Below are 19,150 nucleotides of genomic sequence, written 5' to 3' on the forward strand. Positions count from 1 at the left end.
ACAAACAAACAAGATAGCTTACAGGTGGTATAGTTATTGGTTACTAACACTATGCAATGAAAGGTCCCTAGTGGACTAAACCAATATGACGGCTTGTTACACAAAATGGCGGATTCAAACGAGAGGGAAAGGGAGTGACAAAGGACTTCCACTATCGTACATACAGCTGATAACTATGCTCATGGAAATGCGAATACTTAGCACATGAATGGTCACTCATTCAAAATAATTGCAATATACATATTTACATGTGTATGTCTTTGCTGTCTCTCTGTTGAAAACAGTTGATCCATCTACGGGGAGTAATTCAACAGAAAGTCTCTGGTTGTCCACCAGAGGTCACCATGCCCTTTGCAGTTGTAGTAGGTTTCAGAGTGTCTGTGAGAACGGGTCCTCCGTAGGTCTATCCCGCATTGTTCAGCGGGCTCTGTTCGTTAGAATAGAGGTATCTATGGTGGTGAGAGTAAATTGTTCTTTGTCTTCTCGTCTTTGGTCGAGTTTACTAGACTAAAGTACTTAAACAGCTGCAGACTGAATGTTCCTGTGTAGTCTTCTTCTTCTTCGAGAGAGAGAGTTTCAGAGAGTTTCTAACCATTCCCTACCTTTCAGCTCACGCTGTCGGTCACGCTGGTCTAATGTAGAGCTAGAACAATTTAAACACGCCCATAGCAACCCGTCAATGTACTGGTCTCTAGAGATTTAAATTCCTACAATTTCAACGTGCAGCCACGCTCCACATTTTTCTGGCGTCATAGAGTCTAACCATTCGTGTCATCCGGTTCAACACCGTCCGCCTGCTTGGTCTTTAGGCTTGTAGTTTTCTTAACCATTTGTAACGTATTCAGCTGGCGCTGCACGTAACTGGTCTATAGAGAGTTCTTCAGAGGGTCCTTTTAAACACTTGGGGGAAAAGGGTGTTCCATTACGTTTGGCGTAATGTCTGTGTTCACGTGAGCGTGGTTACTGACTGGATAAACTTCACATGAAAAAACATTTTCTCATTTAGAAGGCCAAAATAACATTTCATCTTCTCACAAATAGTTTCATATGTAATCCTATAAATTCCACAACATTTGGATGTAAACCTGACAACTGGGAAATATACACGTTCAGAGATCCAGTTATGTTGTTATACCGTCCTTAACGAGATCCCAAAACAACAACTGATCTGACATAATTGAAACCAATGGACCATTCAAACTGTTTGGATTACAGAAATATTGCTTCATTATCCAATCTTGGATGTTACAGTCCTACAAAATCTCTCTGTTGTAAAAAATAGATTTTTAACTTCCATTTCTGCGGGAGAGAGGGAGCTTTATAGCGGACATTCTGTAACCTGATCCTTCAGATCTTCACAGGAGAGTCATAACATGGTCTTGAGAAGGCGCCGACCGGGCTCTCTTCCAGGTACGGCGACAGCGGCGGACGAACATCTGGGCCGAGGGTATGCTGACCACTTCCTCTTGCTCCGGGAAGAGCAGGGCTGATATCCCAGAGAACATTCAAAAGGCGAGAGGCTGAGCAAGGTAGTGTGTGGTGCGTATACTCTACCCACACAAGCTGCTGTCTCCAGGTGGTGGGATTGGCAGGGACCAGGCAGCGAAGAATCATCTCCGAGAGAACTCGGGCAACATCGGATCCACTTGGAAATGTGGGCTTTGGGGATTTCCGGGAATCCTCCTGAGGTGAGGTGGAAATCAAGGACGAACGTCGGCGACAGGGAACAGACTCCCTTTCCCTCCTATGTCCCCGTAGCCGCCCATCGATATGGATTGTCAAGGCTATGAGGGAGTCGAGGTCCAGGGGCAGCTCCCGGGCTGCGAGCTCGTCTTTAAATCACCTTTGATAATCCGTGAAGGAACGCGTCGAACAGGGCTTCTTGGTTCTAGCCACTCTCAGCCGCCAACGTTGGAGCAGCTTACGAGCCGCCTCTCTCCTGGACAACTGGGAATCAAACACTTTTACGTACCTCCGCCACGAACTCCTCCAGTCTGAGGCAAACAGTGGGTTGTTGCTACCATACCGCCATAGCCCAGGCAAGAGCCCTCCCAGACATCAGCGTTATCACATACGCTATCCCCAAGCGATCCGAGGGAAATGAAGAGGGCTGCAGCTCAAAGTTGAGTGAACAGTGGGAGAGATACGCCCAGCAGGATACGGGATCTCCAGCGTAGCGCTCCGGAGGTGGTTAGCAGGATTCTTGGGAAGCCGGGGTAGATTGGGGAGAAATGCCGCTGGTAGTGGGGTAATGGACAGTCTGGGTGGTTAGTGTCGTAGCGGGCTGCCTCACAGACAATCCGTGGAATTGCTCCAGCAATGTGTTGAAAGCATGGTCCTGTCATTCCGCCAAGGTCTGGAATCCTTCCATAAGACCTTGACGTAACTCCTCGTGTCTTCTAATGGTGGCTCCCTGGGAGGAGACGGCATTGCGGAGCTGGTCCGAGTTTTTGCTGGGTCAGTCATGGCCAGTTTGTACTATCACAACTCAGGATATGACCCAGATGCAGACACGGGAGGCAGATAATAAATTATCTGAGAACTGTACTACAAAACACGGGGCAGGGCATGTCGAGGACAGGCTATTGTAGCTGGAAACGGCAGATTTTTAATGGAATATCTACATAGGCGTACAGAAGCCCATTATCAGCAACCATCACTCCTGTGTTCCAATGGCACGTTGTGTTAGCTAATCCAAGGTGATCATTTTAAAAGGCTAAGTGATCATTAGAAAACCCTTTTGCAATTATGTTAGCACAGCTGAAAACTGTTGTTCTGATTATAGAAGCAATTAAACTGACCTTATTTAAACTAGTTGAGTATCTGGAAAATCAGCATTTCTGGGTTCGATTACAGGCTCAAAATGGCCAGAAACAAAGCACTTTCTTCTGAAACTCGTCAGTCTATTCTTGTTCTGAGAAATGAAGGCTATTCCAATTGCCCAAAAACTGAAGGTCTCATACAACGCTGTGTACTACACCCTTCACAGAACAGCGCAAACTGGCTTTAACCAGAATAGAAAGAGGAGTGGGAGGCCCCGGTGCACAACTGAGCAAGAGGACAAGTGCATTCGAGTGTCTAGTTTGAGAAACAGATGCCTCACAAGTCCTCAAGTTGCAGCTTCATTAAATAGTACCCGCAAAACACCAGTCTCAACGTCAACAATGAAGAGGTGACTCCGGGATTCTGGCCTTCTAGGCAGAGTTCCTCTGTCCAGCGTTTGTGTTATTTTGCCCGTCTTAATCTTTTCTTTTTAGTGGCCAGTCTGTGATATGGCTTTTCTTTGCAAATTTGTCCACTCCAGGACCGCGGAGCAGACCGCGTCAGGCACGAACATTCGGCTATCTGGACCTCCCCCCGGGGTTCGGCTGGGAACGCTGCGCCTCCCGAACATGCTTCCCTATACCCCAGCTGAGTGCTGTTGCCAGGCACGAGGTGGGAAGGATGGTCTCAGGTTCCAGGGTAGTAGTCGTGGGGCTATATCGTCATGACAGCGCATCCGGCTTGACATTCTTGGATCTCGGCCGGTAGGAGAGGGAAAAGTTGGACCGGGTGAACAGTAGGGCCCACCTAGCCTGCCTGGAATTGAGCCACTTGGCTCTGTGGAGATATGCCAGGTTCTTGTGGTCGGTCCACACAATGAATGGATGTTCCGCCCCCTCCAGCTATTGCCTCCACTCCTCCAATGCCATCTTCACCGTGAGAAGCTCACGATTCCTCACATCATAGTTCCTTTCCGTGGCGTTGAGGCGGTGGGAGAAGGTGCAGGGATGGAACTTGCGGTCCAAGGCAGACCCCTGGGACAGGACAGCCCCCACTCCAACATTCGAAGCATCAGCCTTCACCACAAACTGGCAAGATGGGTCAGGATGACCTAAGATGGAAGCTGTGGTGAAGCGGTGTTTGAAATCCCGGAATACCCGGTCAGCAGCTGGGGACCACGTGAACAGAACCTTGGGAGAGGTGAGTGCAGACAGGGGGAAAGTCAGGGTGCTGTAGCCCTGGATAAAGCGGAAATAAAAGTTTGCGAAACCCTCCGGACCCGACAGAGAGTACAGTCGCCCCCGGTGCGGAGTGGTGCCTGGAAGAAGATCAATCCCGCAGACATATGGTCGTTGCGGCATCAGCGAAGTGGCCCAGACCTTACTGAACACCTACTGGAGGTCCTGGTACTCCACAGGAATGGCGGAGAGGTCCGGGGCAACTTCTAAGGCCCCAGGAAGACGTCCCGGGGCAAGCTGCGCTGACTTCAGGCAATGTGCGTGGCTCCAGCCCATGATGTCACCGGCAGATCAGTCAATGAGGGTATTGTGTCGCTGGAGCCAGGAGAATCCCAATACCACGGGAAGCTGAGGAGACTTAATGAGCAGGAACTGGATTGTCTCGCTGTGGTTCCCTGACACATATCAGTTGATGGGGGTGGTATTGTGGGTGACCCGGCCTATAGATCGACCGTCCAATTCTCTAATGTCCATGGGAATGGAGAGGGGTTGAGTGGGGATATCCAGATCAGAAGCCAGGGTAGCGTCCATAAAGCTCTCATCGGCCCCAGAGTCGATGAGTACCTGGAGAGATTGGACTGGTTCCCCCACAGCAACATGGCATGAAAAGGGATGCGAGTAAGGGGAGAGGCAAAGTTCTCCATATGGCCCACCAGAGTACTCGCTCCTACCGGTGAGCCTGATCTTTTAGTGGACAGGTGGAGACGAAATTACCAGTAGTCCTGCAAAACAGGCAGCTCTTAGTGTGAAGCCTGTATAGCCATTCAGCTGGAGACAGCCTAGCTCTGCCTATTTGCATGGGCTCGGGAAGAGGTAGATCAGCAGTCTTCGGAGGCTCCAGGGGGAACTTGGATAGCCTCGGGTTTTCTTGATAACGGAGCTATCGGGGACTTCCAGGGATACCTTGGAGGCGAGGTGGGATCCTTGGATGGGCGACTTAAATTGAATCTCCTCTCCTTCCTTCGTTTCCGTAGTCGCCCATCAATCCGAATGGTCAAGGCGATGAGCGAGTCGAGATCCATCAGTAGTTCCCGGGCATTGAGCTCGTCCTTTACTTCCTCCGAAACTCCGTACAGGAACATGTCAAACAGTACTTCCGGGTTCCAGGCACTTTCAGCTGCCAACGTGCGGAAATCCACTCCGTAGTTTGCCACACTGCTGGAGCCTTGCCGAAGCTGGAGTAGCTTCCGGGCAGCCTCTCTCCCGGGCAATGGAGCATCGAAAAACCTTCTTTACCCCTGCAACGAACTCCTCCAGACAAAAGCATACGGCCGACTGGCGAGAGGCGAGAGCCCTCCCGGACATCAGCGAGATGAAGTACGCTAACTTAGAGAGGTCCGAGGGGAAGGAGGAAGGCTGCAGCTCGATGATTAGTGAACACTGAGCGAGAAACGCCCAACAGGTGCCCGACTCTCCATTGACGCGCTCTGGGTGCAGACAGTGTCAAAGAAACAAATGTTTATTTCTAACACAGGGGCAGGCAAATGACAGGTCAAAGGCAGCCAGGGGTCAGTAATCCAGAGAAGGTGCAAATGGTCCAGAACGTCAGGCAGTCTCTGGTTCAGGGCAGGCAGGGGTCAATAATCCAGTGAGGTGGGGCAAGGTATAGAACGGCAGGCAGGCTCAGGGCAGGCAAAAGGGTCAAAACCAGGAAGGACTAGCACTCAGGAGCAAGAACAGACAGGAGCAGGGGAACAACCGCTGGTAGGTTTTACAAAACAAAACGAATTGGCAACAGACAAACAGAGAACACAGGTATAAATACACAGGGGATAATGGGGAAGATGGGTGACACCTGGAGTGGGGTGGAGACCAGCACAAAGACAGGTTTATCAGATCAGGGTGTAACAATATGTTTGTATGAACCTTGATGTTTGCCACTCAGACCTCGGCAATGTTGCAAAATATTCATTCGATCTTCCCCCTGCCATAGAAAGCAAACAGTGTCGGATGTCTTCTAGCCGTTTTTCTGACCAGGCAAAATCATGCAGCAGCATCATTAATATGGATATGAATGTCAATGTAAAACAGCTGAAGCAAATTAAAAGGGAATGTTAGCTGTCATTTCAGAGTTTGATGTAACTTGGTTAGTTTTTGTTAGCTGTTGTTTTCTAAAATCCCCATTACACTCTGTTGTAGGGATAAAACCCTCAAGGTTTTTTGCCTTCACTGGGTATATACGTATATTTATAAACTGAGTGGTTCGAGCCCTGAATTCTGATTGGCTGACAGCCGTGGTATATCAGACTGTATACCATGGATATGACAAAACATGTATTTGTACTTCTCTAATTAAGTTGGTAACCAGTTTATAATAGCAATAAGCACCTCTGGGGTTTGTGGTATATGACAAATATACCACGGCTAAGGGCTGTGTCCAGGCACTCCGCGTTGCGTCGTGCTCAATAATATCCCCCCCCCCCCATCATGAATCATTTGAAGCTGAGAAGAATCAGGAGACTTAGAAAACTGGTTGGATCCTTGGGCTCGAGTTCACCACATGACGGGGATGGTGGATGTGTGCAATCCCATGACTCAGGATCAGAAGGTTGTGTGTTTGATCTCAGTCAGGGAGGCTGTTTAAAAAATAAAAATAAAAAAAATATTCCAAACATGTACCCTTACCTTAAATAATCATATTATAAAAACACTAACATGGTTTCAAGTTGGTGTTCATTCATGAAATATAAATTTAAAAAACAATAAGCATTCATCTAGTATTGGCTGCGTCAGAGGGAGACTGCGTGTGTCACACACACACACACACTGTGAACTCCCTACCGGGCTCTTCTGTTTACATACACCATTTATGACACACACACACACAGTGGTTATTCATCAGAATCAACGGGAGCTCTGCTCCTCCGGAACACAAAGCCCAGTGTCGCCAACGCCTTGTAGTGTTGTAATGCCCGCTTGAGAACAAGATGCTAATTCTGTAGCCTGTCCAAGATACTCTGAGGATTAGCGATGAATAGGAGGATGGAGGACTTACAAGGGAGTGTTTCTACGAAGACACCACAATAGCATGACAGGTTATGCTCATAAACTAAAGAGGCCCACAAGTTGATCCCCATACCCACACAGCAAATTGTTCTGTGTAAAAATGTTGGCGTTGAGGTAAAAAGATTCTAGTGGCGTTAACACCAGTGGGATTGAAATTGACGCCACCTGCGGTGAATAAATGAAGTGTTAGTTGAATCACAGTGGAATCAACACCACATGGCGTTGTTACTCGACTGTGGTTAATAGAGTGAAAAAGACATGGGAGGGGCCTCAATATCATATTTCCCAGCATGCTTTGTTGCAGATTGCTTTTTAGAATAGTTTGATCAATTAAATGATCTTATACTACACAAAGATAAATAACATAAATAACATACATCTGTAAATGGCTGAACTTATTTCACCCGTTATTGAGATTGTGTTTCCAGTTAATTTAAAACATTTTTTTTTTTTAATTAAAATTGTACCTTTATTTAACTAGGCAAGTCAGTTAAGAAAAATTATTATTTACAATGATGGCCTACCCCCGCCAAACCTGGATGACGCTGGGCCAATTGTGCGCTGTTGAATGGGACTCCCAATCACGGCTGGATGTGATACAGCCTGGATATGAACCAGGAACTGTAGTGATGCCGTGCCTTAGACCGCTGCGCCACTAGGCAGTCTCATTTATCATTCTTCCCTACCTTGGCAGTCATTCTGACTGCAGATTGCAGGTGAATAAAAGTTCCAATTGTTGGATATTCTAACGCTGTCTGGATTCCAATAGGAATGATATCACACTTTGCAAGTCAGCATAATGTGACTTGCTGATGTGGCCTGCAAACCAGGAGTTTCAGACCACTGTGTTAGGGTAAGACTATAGGCTGTCCGGGTATGGTATTGTCAAGAACAGTAATGTCATAAAAATAAATGTTTTGATAAAATATTCACTTAGGCACTCACTTGGTGAAGGCTACAGGACTGAAAACCATTGAATGCAACAATCATGTCTCTGTTACTAGTTATGGGTGGTACTGAAAAGGCACCCTAGGAAATAAATATACAAATAAGGCTTTACACGCAACAGTGTTATAACAACACACAAAATACAGTTACTGTAACACCTCAGGTTTTAATTCCCTAACACTGAAAAAGTGTCATAGCATCAGCTCTAATACAATTTAAATGTACTGTAAGTCAGAATTTGCAACACCCACGGTGTTAGGGACCCAACACTCTTGGGGGAGTTAGTTTATCAACACTTTGAAAAGTGTTAGTTTAACACTCCTTGAGATGGACACATCATTTCTAAGAAAGTGTTCAATTTAACAATGTGGGGTGTTAAAATTATGATCGCACATTTGCTGTGCACCATTGCATGCAAAAAAATTGCCATTGAACAATACCTTTGACTTAAGATAAAATCAAATAAGATAAGATTAATACTTTACTGATCCCCCCCCAAAGGGGAAATTTGTCAACATGCATTTATAAGCCAATCTGATGCAAAATGTATCTTTCTTTCTACATTTTCTGATCTCCTGTCCTTTTTGTCCCTGCAAGCTCTCTGTGCCGGGACAAAATCGACACGGCCATAGCATGCTATATGATAGATAGCATGAATAATGAATAGTCTTTGAATGAATTAACTTCATAACAAATTAATTCACTCTATGACGTTTTATTTATACTGAACAAAAATATAAATGCAACATGCAACAATTTGAATTTTATTACTGAGTTAAAGTTCATATATGGAAATCAGTCAATTGAAATAAATTCATTAGGCCCTAATCTATGGATTTCACGACTGGGCAGGGGCGCAGTCATGGGTTGGCCTGGGAGGGCATGAGCCCACCCACGTGTGAGCCAGGTCCGCCCACTGGGGAGTCAGGCCCAGCCAATCAGAATGAGTTTTAGCCACTAAAGGGCTTTATTACAGACAGAAATACTCTTTAGTTTCATCAGCTGGTCTCAGATGGCTGGTCTCGGATGATCCCACAGGTGAAGAAGCCGAAATATGGAGGTCCTGGGCTCGCGTGGTTACACGTGGTCTGCGGTTGTGAGACTGGTGGGATGTACTGCCAAATTCTCTAAAGGCGGTTTATGGTATAAGGCGGTTTATGGTATAAAAAAGTACATTCAATTCTCTGGCAACAGCTCTAGTGGACATTCCTGCAGTCATAATGCCAATTGCACGCTCCTTAAAAACTGGCATTGTGTTGTCTGACAAAACTGCCCATTTTAGAGTGACCTTTTACTGTCCCAAGCACGAAGTGCACCTATGTGATGATCATGCTGTTTAATCAGCTTCATGATATGCCACACCTGTCAGATGGGTGGATTATCTTGGCAAAGAAGAAATGCTCACTAACAGGGATGAGAAATAAGCTTTTTGTGCATATGGACAATTTCTGGGATCTTTTATTTCAGCTTATGAAACATGGGACCAACAATTTACATGTTGAGTTTATATTTGTTGTTCAGTATATATAGTTTTTGATCATCTGATTTTTCTGTCCTTTTTGTCCCCCGCAGGGTCTCCGTACCGGGACAAGATCACCATAGTGATCCTGCAACTGCAGGAAGAAGGGAAGTTGCACATGATGAAGGAGAAGTGGTGGAGGGGAAACGGCTGTCCGGAGGATGAGAAGAATAAGGAGGCCAGCGCTCTGGGGGTGCAGAACATCGGGGGTATCTTCATCGTGCTGGCCGCAGGGCTGGTGCTGTCTTTGTTCGTGGCCGTTGGGGAGGTCCTGTACAAGTCTAAACAGAACGCAGAGCTAGAGAAGGTGAGGTTTATGTAGCCTTAAAGAGACTGTCAAATATTTATAAAGTCTGCTGAAACACTATGTAGATCAGGGCTCTCCAACCCTGTTCCTGGAGAGCTACCGTCCTGTAAGTGTTTTGCTCCACCCCTTGTTAATAAGTGCTCAGGGCTCCCGAGTGGCACAGCGGTCTAAGGCACTGCATCTCAGTGCAAGAGGTGTCACTACAGTCCCTGGTTTAAATCCAGGCTGTGTCACATACGGCTGTGATTGGGAGCACAATTTCCCCAGTGTCATCCGCGTTTGGCCGGAGTACGCCGTCTTTGGAAATAAGAATTTGTTCTCAACTGACTTGCCTAGTGCAAATCAAATGTTATTGGTCACATACACATGGTTAGCAGATGTTAATGCGAGTGTAGCGAAATGCTTGTGCTTCTAGTTCCCGACAGTGCAGTAATATCTAACAAGTAATCTAACAATTCCACAACAACTACCTAATACACACAAATCTAAAGGGATGGAATAAGAATATGTACATATAAATATATGGATGAGCGATGACTGAGCAGCATAAGCAAGATGCAATAGATGGTATAAAATACAGTATATACATATGAGATGAGTAATGTAAGATATGTAAACATTATTAAAGTAGCACTATTTAATTAAAGTGAATAGTGATCCATTGATTAAAGTGGCCAATGATTTGAGTCTGTATATAGGCAGCAGCCTCTTTGTGTTAGTGATGGCTGTTTAACAGTCTGATGGCCTTGCGATAGAAGCTGTTTTTCAGTCTCTCGGTCCCAGCTTTGATACACCTGTACTGACCTTGCCATCTAGATGGTAGCGGGGCGAACAGGAGGTGGCTCGGGTGGTTGTTGTCCTTGATGATCTTTTTGGCCTTCCTGTGACATCGGGTGGTGTAGGTGTCCTGGAGGGCAGGTAGTTTGCCCCCGGTGATGTGTTGTGCAGACCGCACCACCCTCTGGAGAGCTTTACGGTTGAGGGCAGAGCAGTTGCCGTACCAGGCGGTGTAACAACCCGACAGGATGCTCTCAATTGTGCATCTGTAAACGTTTGTGAGGGTTTTTGGTGACAAGCCACATTTCTTCTGCCTCCTGATGTTGAAGAGGCGCTGTTGCGCCTTCTTCACCACGCTGTCTGTGTGGGTGGACCATTTCAGTTTGTCCGTGATGTGATAAATAAAGGTTATTTTTCAACTGGGGTTGGAGCTCTCCAGAAACAGGGTTGGAGAGCCCTGTTGTAGATGCTTTCCAAACCATGTATTAGTGTTGGGAAAGCTTCTCTGATAACAAATTACTTCACACTGGAAGAAGTTAAGCTACACTAAAGCACTCTTATCTAAAACTGAAATGACATAGACCACACATTGAAAAAAACAGATCACTCTGGTTCTGGAGTCAGATGTTAACAGAATGTGTCATTTAGCCTATTAAACACAAAAACTATGTTTCAATTCAGAATGTCTACTTCATCCATATTTTCTGTTATTTCTTCACAAAAAAAGTAGTGTGTAGTTCCAGTAGTTAGCTACACCACTACATGGCAAAAAAAGTCATTAACTACTGAAAACACTACAAATATTTGAATTTTGTTTAACGCAAAGGCGGAAATGACATTTTTGCATCTACCTATCAATTTGGAGATTTGTTGGTATTTTGGTCCATTCATATGAAGTATTTTCAAAAAGTAAACATAGAAATTAAAAAAACTTGATGAAAATGTAAATTTTCTTCAGTTTATCATACTGTATTGTAATGTTTTAAAAATGGTATAAACTTAATTTTGCTGGACTCCAGGAAGAGTAGTTGCTGCCTTGGCAGCATGGGGATCCATAACAAATAAAAAATACCGTCAATGTATTTTAATGCATTTTAACCACTTTAAAATGGACATACATCAATATTTTCAAAGTTCACTACATTAAATGACACACATAATTTAAAAGCCCAATTCATAGAGAATGTTACAGACTATATTTAGTAACTTACCATTTACCAGTGGGTTAGAGCATGGTATTGACAACTCTAGCGTTGTTCTTGCATGGACCACATACTGTATACTGACTATATCTGTCAGTTACTGTTGCCAGTTCTGTCTGTATTTTGCTCCCAACCTCCCTCTCCCCTCCTTCCCCCTCTTCAGCGCTCTTTCTGCAGTGCCATGCTGGAAGAGCTACGTGGCTCCCTGAAGTGCCGGCGGCGGCTCAAGCAGAAGCCGCAGCCACCAGTCATCGTCAAAACTGAGGAGGTCATCAACATGCACACATTTAACGACAGGAGACTGCCAGGCAAGGAGACCATGGCGTGATTGGGGTCGAAGGTCAAAAATAGCCCTGAAAAGGTTCAAACACAGCCAGAAGATCTGGAGGGATTGAATGAACGCTAATGTAACGTTAACGTAACCTGATACTATATTGCGTTGGCCCCCAGGTTTGGCAGTATGGTAGACATGTTTCCTGTGGAAATGTAGATGTGTGGACATGACTGGAGATGATGCGTCACCTCATGGTGGCCAACAGTTTTCGAGAGGGACTTTTGCAGGGGACAGGTTGAAGGATTGTGAGAATGATGGGATCTTTGAGATGGATCTCGATAGGGACTCGAAGAGGAGAACTCAAAATGTGCATGTCTGTTGAGACTGCCTTTGAGTTCACTTCACAGTCGGTGACTTCGCACAGCCACACATGCACACACACCTGTTCAGAGCATCACACTGTATCTTGAGACCCCAAGAAATGAGTTGATGTTGTTTTTTTCTGTTGATGTCAATTACACTTTTGTCAAATATCCATGTGTGTGTGTCCAGTTGATAAAAAAGGAGCTCATATAACAGGTCGTTATGATAAGGAATGTTACAAAGTGCCAAAATGTTGAATAAGAACTGTATGAAGAAAATAGAGATGATAAAATATGTATTTATTTCATTTGTAATCATTGATTTGGCTTGACCTCCCCAATACTCATTGTTTATCATCTGTAATGCGTTTATCATACCAAAGTTCAGGCAACGTAAACCACTGACATATTATCTTTCAATGACTCCACAAACATGCTGTACGGTGTCAAAAATCACATTACAGTCTGTCATTTTGAGTTAATATCTACTGTTCAAAGGTAAGATTTCTACAAAAATATTTGTTCGTTTTTGTATACGGACAAAGTTTTGTAGTACTTTCTATCAGTCTAGCATTCTTTGTGGACTTCACATATGTAGCAGGTGGGAGCCCCACTCCACCCTGATTCAGGGGTGCCCCTGATCTGGGGCCTCCGGGGGCCCCTCTCTCTCCTCTGTCGTCCATACTGTCTCCTCAATAGGGCCCATGTTTCTGTTGTGAGATGACAAGCATATCTGGACGTTCTAGAGCTGCCCTCATCTCCCTACTACACCTTGCTTACATACTGTAGCTGTACAGTGGCTGTGTCTCAATAGTTTTAACTTTCCATTCCTTGTGTAATTTCCTCTATGACCACTGATACTGTAGGACATGACAGGTGGAAGCAATATAGCAGAAACCTATCCAGTCTTTTATCTATCAGTGGTCATGAAGGATGAGCGTTCAGTCAGAGTGCTCATTCAGAGTAGGGGGAAGTTGCCCGTAGATGCTGATCTTGGGTCACTTTTGCATTTTCACACTAATGGTTAAGTGTAGGATTGGGGGAGGGGAAGCTGATCCTACATCTGTGCCTAGGGGAAACTTCATCCTGGAGTGGCACAAACAATCCCAAATGGGTCCATCCCCAGAAAAGAAAAATACAAGGTCCATGTTTCTTAAAATATTTCTTCTGTACATTAATAAATGAATGTAGAATTTGAGTAATTTCAAGAAACCATTCATAAAATATACAGGGGGAGACCTAGTTCACGGGCTTTTTTTTTTACCAGTATTGCTTGCCATTTTCTACCCTGCTAGATTCAGTGGTACAAAGTGTAAATGGTTGAATAATTTGGAAGATTCGTCAGAAAATATCCAACTGTATTGTCAACCAAAAAATTTGATCATAGAATGTATTTGACATTGATGCAAGGTTTTACAAAAAAATGTAATCATTAAAAATGTAATAACTATTCATTTGTTTCCAAACTTTTGATACTATAGTTCTCTTTGTGTGTGTGTGTGTGTGTGTGTGTGTGTGTGTGTGTGTGTGTGTGTGTGTGTGTGTGTGTGTGTGTGTGTGTGTGTGTGTGTGTGTGTGTGTGTGTGTGTGTGTGCGCGTGCCTGAGATAAAAATCAATTGTGTCAACTAGGTAATATATCTGTTCTCCCCACACCAGCCTTACAGTGGACAGCCCCCGGCTGCGAACAACATCAGAGAACAGTTACTAATCAGAGGGGAGAGGGGGGTAGTAATGTCATTTCATTATGAAATGTATTGATTTGTTTATGGGAAGAGTACCTGTACATAGTGGTACCACTTTATATGGAGGGTACTTACCAACTACATAAGGTTTTATAACACATTCATAACCCAAACATACCATATTCATAAGCAGTACAAAGTTATGAAATGCATATGTCCACAACGGCAGGTTTATGCTGTTTGTTATGTATTGAGGTTGGAGAAAGAAAGTATGTTTATGCACTGCTTATGAATCCAATATGCAAATGTAACATGAATGTGTTATGACGTCTATATGTAGGTAAGCTTCAGCTAAAGTGGTACCAAATAAGCACATGACATACCTCCCCTCTGGCGTGAACGTCCCTGAAGACCGCCAGGAAGTGGTGCACTTGTTCCCTGCTTGGGGTTTTGTAGTCCTCCACTACGATTGGGTGAGAGGTGAGCTGGGGGGAAGTGGTCCAGTGGCAGGCCCTAAGGCCTCTCTAGGTGGACCAGGTGTCTGAAGCCACACTCCACCTGCCACTGCTGGCGGGCTCTGTGGATGCATCTCCCAGAATGCACTGTGGGATACGGGTCAATGTGTCGTATCCTCTCCGCGGACGCTGAGCCCGTAGGTGTTTAACATGCCTCCTAGGATACATTTGTATAACCAGCAGGATTACTGTTTTATCGATGGTGTTGCATCACCACCACAATGGATGTCATGTATTAACGAAAGTCATGCATAACATATAAATAAGGGATAATGGAAATAGTCTCTGTCTCTCTCTTTATCTGTCTGTTTACATCTATGCTCCTCCATCCGTCTTCACGTCTGTTTGTCTGTCAGTCAGTCTGACCATCTGTGCAGCCGCCGAGGTAAAGTGTAATCTGACAAGTGGATTTCTTGATGGTTGTTATTTCTCCCGTCAAAATGGGCGGCAGTTCAGGGGTTTTCTGACAGTGTACATTCTGAAATGAACGACTAAAAGTGTTTCCCAAGGCACAACAACAGAGAGCAACCGGAACGGACATCGCAAACCCGCTCTGCCCTCCAAAACGACAGGGAAGGTCAGAGAAGGCGTTCAGTGGAGAGCGAGTGAGTCCGTCACACTTATTTCCATCACATTATGGCTTCTCTGTGGGCTGCTATTGGGAAAGTACTCTTGTGAAAGTATTCTCGTTGTCACGCCCTGACCGTAGATTGCTTTGTATGTTTCTATTTTTTGTTTGGTCAGGGTGTGATGTGGGTGGGCATTCTATGTTTGTATGTCTAGGTTTTGTATTTCTATGTTTTGGCCTGGTATGGTTCCCAATCAGAGGCAGCTGTCTATCGTTGTCTCTGATTGAGAACCAATCTTAGGTAGCCTGTTTTCCCACTGTTAGTTGTGGGTGGTTGTTTACTGTTTTGTGTTTTTCACCTTACGGGACTGTTTCGTGTCGTTCACTCTTTTGTTGTTTTTGTCATTTCAGTGTTCAGTTTATTTATTAAAATTAACATGGACACTTACCACGCTGCGTTTTGGTCCGATCCTTCCTATTCCTCATCCGACGATCGTTACACACAAACAGGCAGGATAAAGGGGTTTTGAATGATATCAAGTACCGTATATGTCTTTCAGTTAATAATATGTGTTCCCAATAAGGCCTACCAACTGGCCATGACCAAGAACAAAATAAAAAGTTCAGAGAAGAAAACTGCAATGTCTCAATTTAGCTATGCTACAATGAGTACTCAGAGTAGTACGATGTATATCATTCTAAAAACCAGGGAAAATGGCCTGAACGATCTTTTGATTTGTTTTGGTAGGTTGGAAGGACACAAGTGAAGCAGCTTAAACATAGCGACTTTGAATACTTCATTAGGATAGATTTCCAAGTCGGTCTCAAACAATGCATGCATGACAACACCTTTCCCCAGCCATTTTCTGTCTGTTAATATGCTTTTCCTCCATTTTGGGATGGTTCAGCGTTTTCAATATGAAAATGCAATAAAAAGGGGGGATTGCTGCAGCAGCTAGCTGAGCTGGGCAAGCGCTGTTGGTTGAAATGTGATGATTTGGTACGCATTAGGGGTTTTCTTAGCAGTAGCATGGGTCTGAGCAGAGATAGCATGGGGACAACGGTGGAGGAGCCATTAGGCCCACACAAATAAATAAAATGGATTTAAAAGAACTGTTTTTGTGTGTGTGTGTGTGTGTGTGTGTGTGTGTGTGTGTGTGTGTGTGTGTGTGTGTGTGTGTGTGTGTGTGTGTGTGTGTGTGTGTGTGTGTGTGTGTTTTGCCTGCCTGCCTGCCCATGTGTCTGCGCGCATGTGTGTGTCTGCCCTTGTGTGTGTTTGTCTGCCGTATTCACTGTTCCTGCATGGGGGTTAATATATTTCCCACACATGCTCAGGGGAAGGATAAAGCTTATAACTCCCCTCACATAGGAATCTAAATTCAACAAAGAATGATATTTGTGTACTCTTCCTGTGACAGATGTGATGTGGTGGGATGGCAGCAGAGTGGGAGAACACAGCTTGCTAAATGATTCACATTAACTACAAGCACTTGTCCCAATGGAGTCTTTTATTTAGTGTTTGTTTTATGTGGAAACTTCTAATGGAAACTTCTAATGGAAACTTCTAAAGATCTGTCTGCCTATTCTCCTTGACAGCTAGAGTGGGTTAGCAGATAGTATGGACGTTTTGTAAATCTGAATTTAGTTGTTTATTTTGACTGGCTGAGGTAAACAGGTGGTCAATTCAAAATACTGCATAGTCCAACTTTATTTTACACAAAACAATTACACAACATGCATCTTACAGACCTGTGTCAAAAACTTCAGCTGTGCTTGAACCAATGGAATAGTCTCAAAAGTGCAAACTCATTACTTATTGGACATACATATTTGACCTAGTTCTGGTATCTCATTTTGTTGAGCAACTGAAATTGATGGATCATCTTTTTTGCAAATATTTGCTTTTGTCTGAAGCCAAAAAATACAGGAAATTCAAAAGCTAATTTGACATGGTGAGGTTGGACCAAGGTGCAGAGAAGAGACCAGACGAGGAATCAGTGGTTAAGGATAAACATAATACTTTACTAAGAAACGGTAATGGAAGAATCACATTAACAATGGGAAAATAACAAACACTGTCTCGAAATCTCACTCAGGAGACAAACGCACACGGCACACAATTCAAGCTTCAGCAAAGGACAACAGAAAACACACCTCTTTTAACAAAGAAATCATGAAGAGTAAATTGGACACAGTGTCGTTCATGTCTCTAGGACGGTCTCTGCCGCCCTCTGGTGACAGGTGGAACCATGACAGTACTCCCCCTTCTAGGAGTGGCTCCAGCCACGGAGCCAGGGCAACCACCACGTAGTTGGTTGAAGTTCCTGAACAAGTCCCGGATCCAGGATGTCCTGGGCAGGCACCCACGCACGCTCCTCTGGCCAGTAGACCTCCCAGTCCACCAGGTACTGCAGGGTGCTTCGGACCCTCCAACAGACTCCGGACGGTGTAGGCAATGGAAACCATCGACAAGTTGAGGGCGCGGAGGGACAGGTGTGGGGGGAGAGAAGGGACTGGTCCTTACCAGCTTGAGCCGGGAGCCATGGAAGGATGGACAGACCCTCATAGACCTGGGAAGCTTGAGACGATAGTTGACCGGGTTGATGAGACTCAGGATCTTGAATAGTCCTATGTAGCAAGCTTCCACGAGTCCACCTTTAAGGGAAGATCCCGGGTGGACAGCCACACTCGTTGACCCGGTCGGAGGAGCCGAAGAGGCCTTCATTGCCGGTTTGCCTGGTGTTGGTGTCGGGCAGATGAGCAGAGCAAGGAGGTTTGTTCTTCTGACCCAGGTGGTGCAACTTCGACGCCCCGGCAGATGGCACCCCCGCTTCGGCCTCTTGTTCAGGAAACAGTACCGTGCGACGAACTGGGGCCCACAATATGAGACAATGTCCTGGGGAAGTACATGCAGTCGAAAGACATGGGTAGCCATGAGATCAGCGGTCTCCTTTGCTGAAGGCAACTTGGGTAAGGCGATGAAATGGGCGGCCTTGGAGAACCGATTGACGACCACCAGGATAGTGGTGAGCCCTTGAGATGGAGGTAACCCTGTGATAAAGTCTACAGAACGATGAGACCAGGACCGGATGGGGATTGGCAGAGGTTGGAGCAACGTGAAGACTTTTTTGGGGCATAGATGGAACAGGCCGCAACAAAGGATCTCACATCCTCCATCATGTTGGGCCACCAGAAATTCCACCTCAGGAACTCCAGTGTTCGATTAACCCCTGGATTCCCAGTTAATTTAGTGGAGTGTCACTTTTTTAGTACCTGGGACTGGGCTGATCGCGGAATGTAAAATCTGTTAGTGGGTCTCCACCCCTCAAGAACCCACTTACCTGCCAAGAACTTCCGGTTGCCTACATCGTAGTTGCGTTCCGCTGGCAAGAACCACTTGTAGAGAAAGGCGCATGGGTGCGGTTTCTTGACCTTATGTAGCGCTAGCCAGGGGTACCTTATGATATGGGGGTTCTCGGGAGCAGTGATCAACAGAAAACTAAGAGTCTCAGAGTGGTTCTGCAGTAGAATGGGCTCGGGCTGATATTCCACCTGACCGGAGCCAATGGGGCGTCCATCGAGGGCTTGAATCTGCAGAGGGATGGGACATTTCACGCAGGGGATCTGTAACTCTCTGTTGAAGTCTTGATCAATGAAATTATCCGTGGCCCACAACAGCTTGAATCTGGTGCTGATGGTTGTCCGTGACTAGGTAGCCAGGAGGTAACTGCACAGCGCGTCAGGGTCTCGCCCTCTCCTGGCGAGCCCTGCCGTTTCCCATCAGCTCTGGGCAGGTAGCACAGAGAGGGCCGTGACCTCCGCAGTAGCTGCAGCAGCCTTCACGCATGCGCCTGTCACACTGCTGTGGGCTCAGACGTGTGCGTCTCAGCTACATGGGCTGTCACGTCTGCTCCCGCTCTTCCCTCCCCCTGGCGCTTGAGGGCACCAGATTACCCTGCATCACGCACTCCTGCCATCCATCACCCAC

At 45.5% G+C, this 19,150-nt stretch overlaps 1 protein-coding gene across 1 annotated transcript in view; it reads left to right on the forward strand.

The window, feature by feature from the left end:
• Positions 1 to 12,088, forward strand: part of LOC120019241 (glutamate receptor ionotropic, kainate 2-like) — a 175,367-nt gene extending 163,279 nt beyond the window's left edge. Inside the window, exons 16-17 of the mRNA XM_038962560.1 lie at positions 9,528 to 9,781; positions 11,924 to 12,088. Coding sequence (XP_038818488.1) covers positions 9,528 to 9,781; positions 11,924 to 12,088 — 419 coding nt within the window. The remainder of the gene's footprint in view (positions 1 to 9,527; positions 9,782 to 11,923) is intronic.
• The last annotated feature ends 7,062 nt before the right edge of the window (positions 12,089 to 19,150 follow it).

This window comes from Salvelinus namaycush, chromosome 24 (assembly GCF_016432855.1).
Source record: "Salvelinus namaycush isolate Seneca chromosome 24, SaNama_1.0, whole genome shotgun sequence".
Classification (NCBI taxonomy): Eukaryota; Metazoa; Chordata; class Actinopteri; order Salmoniformes; family Salmonidae; genus Salvelinus; species Salvelinus namaycush.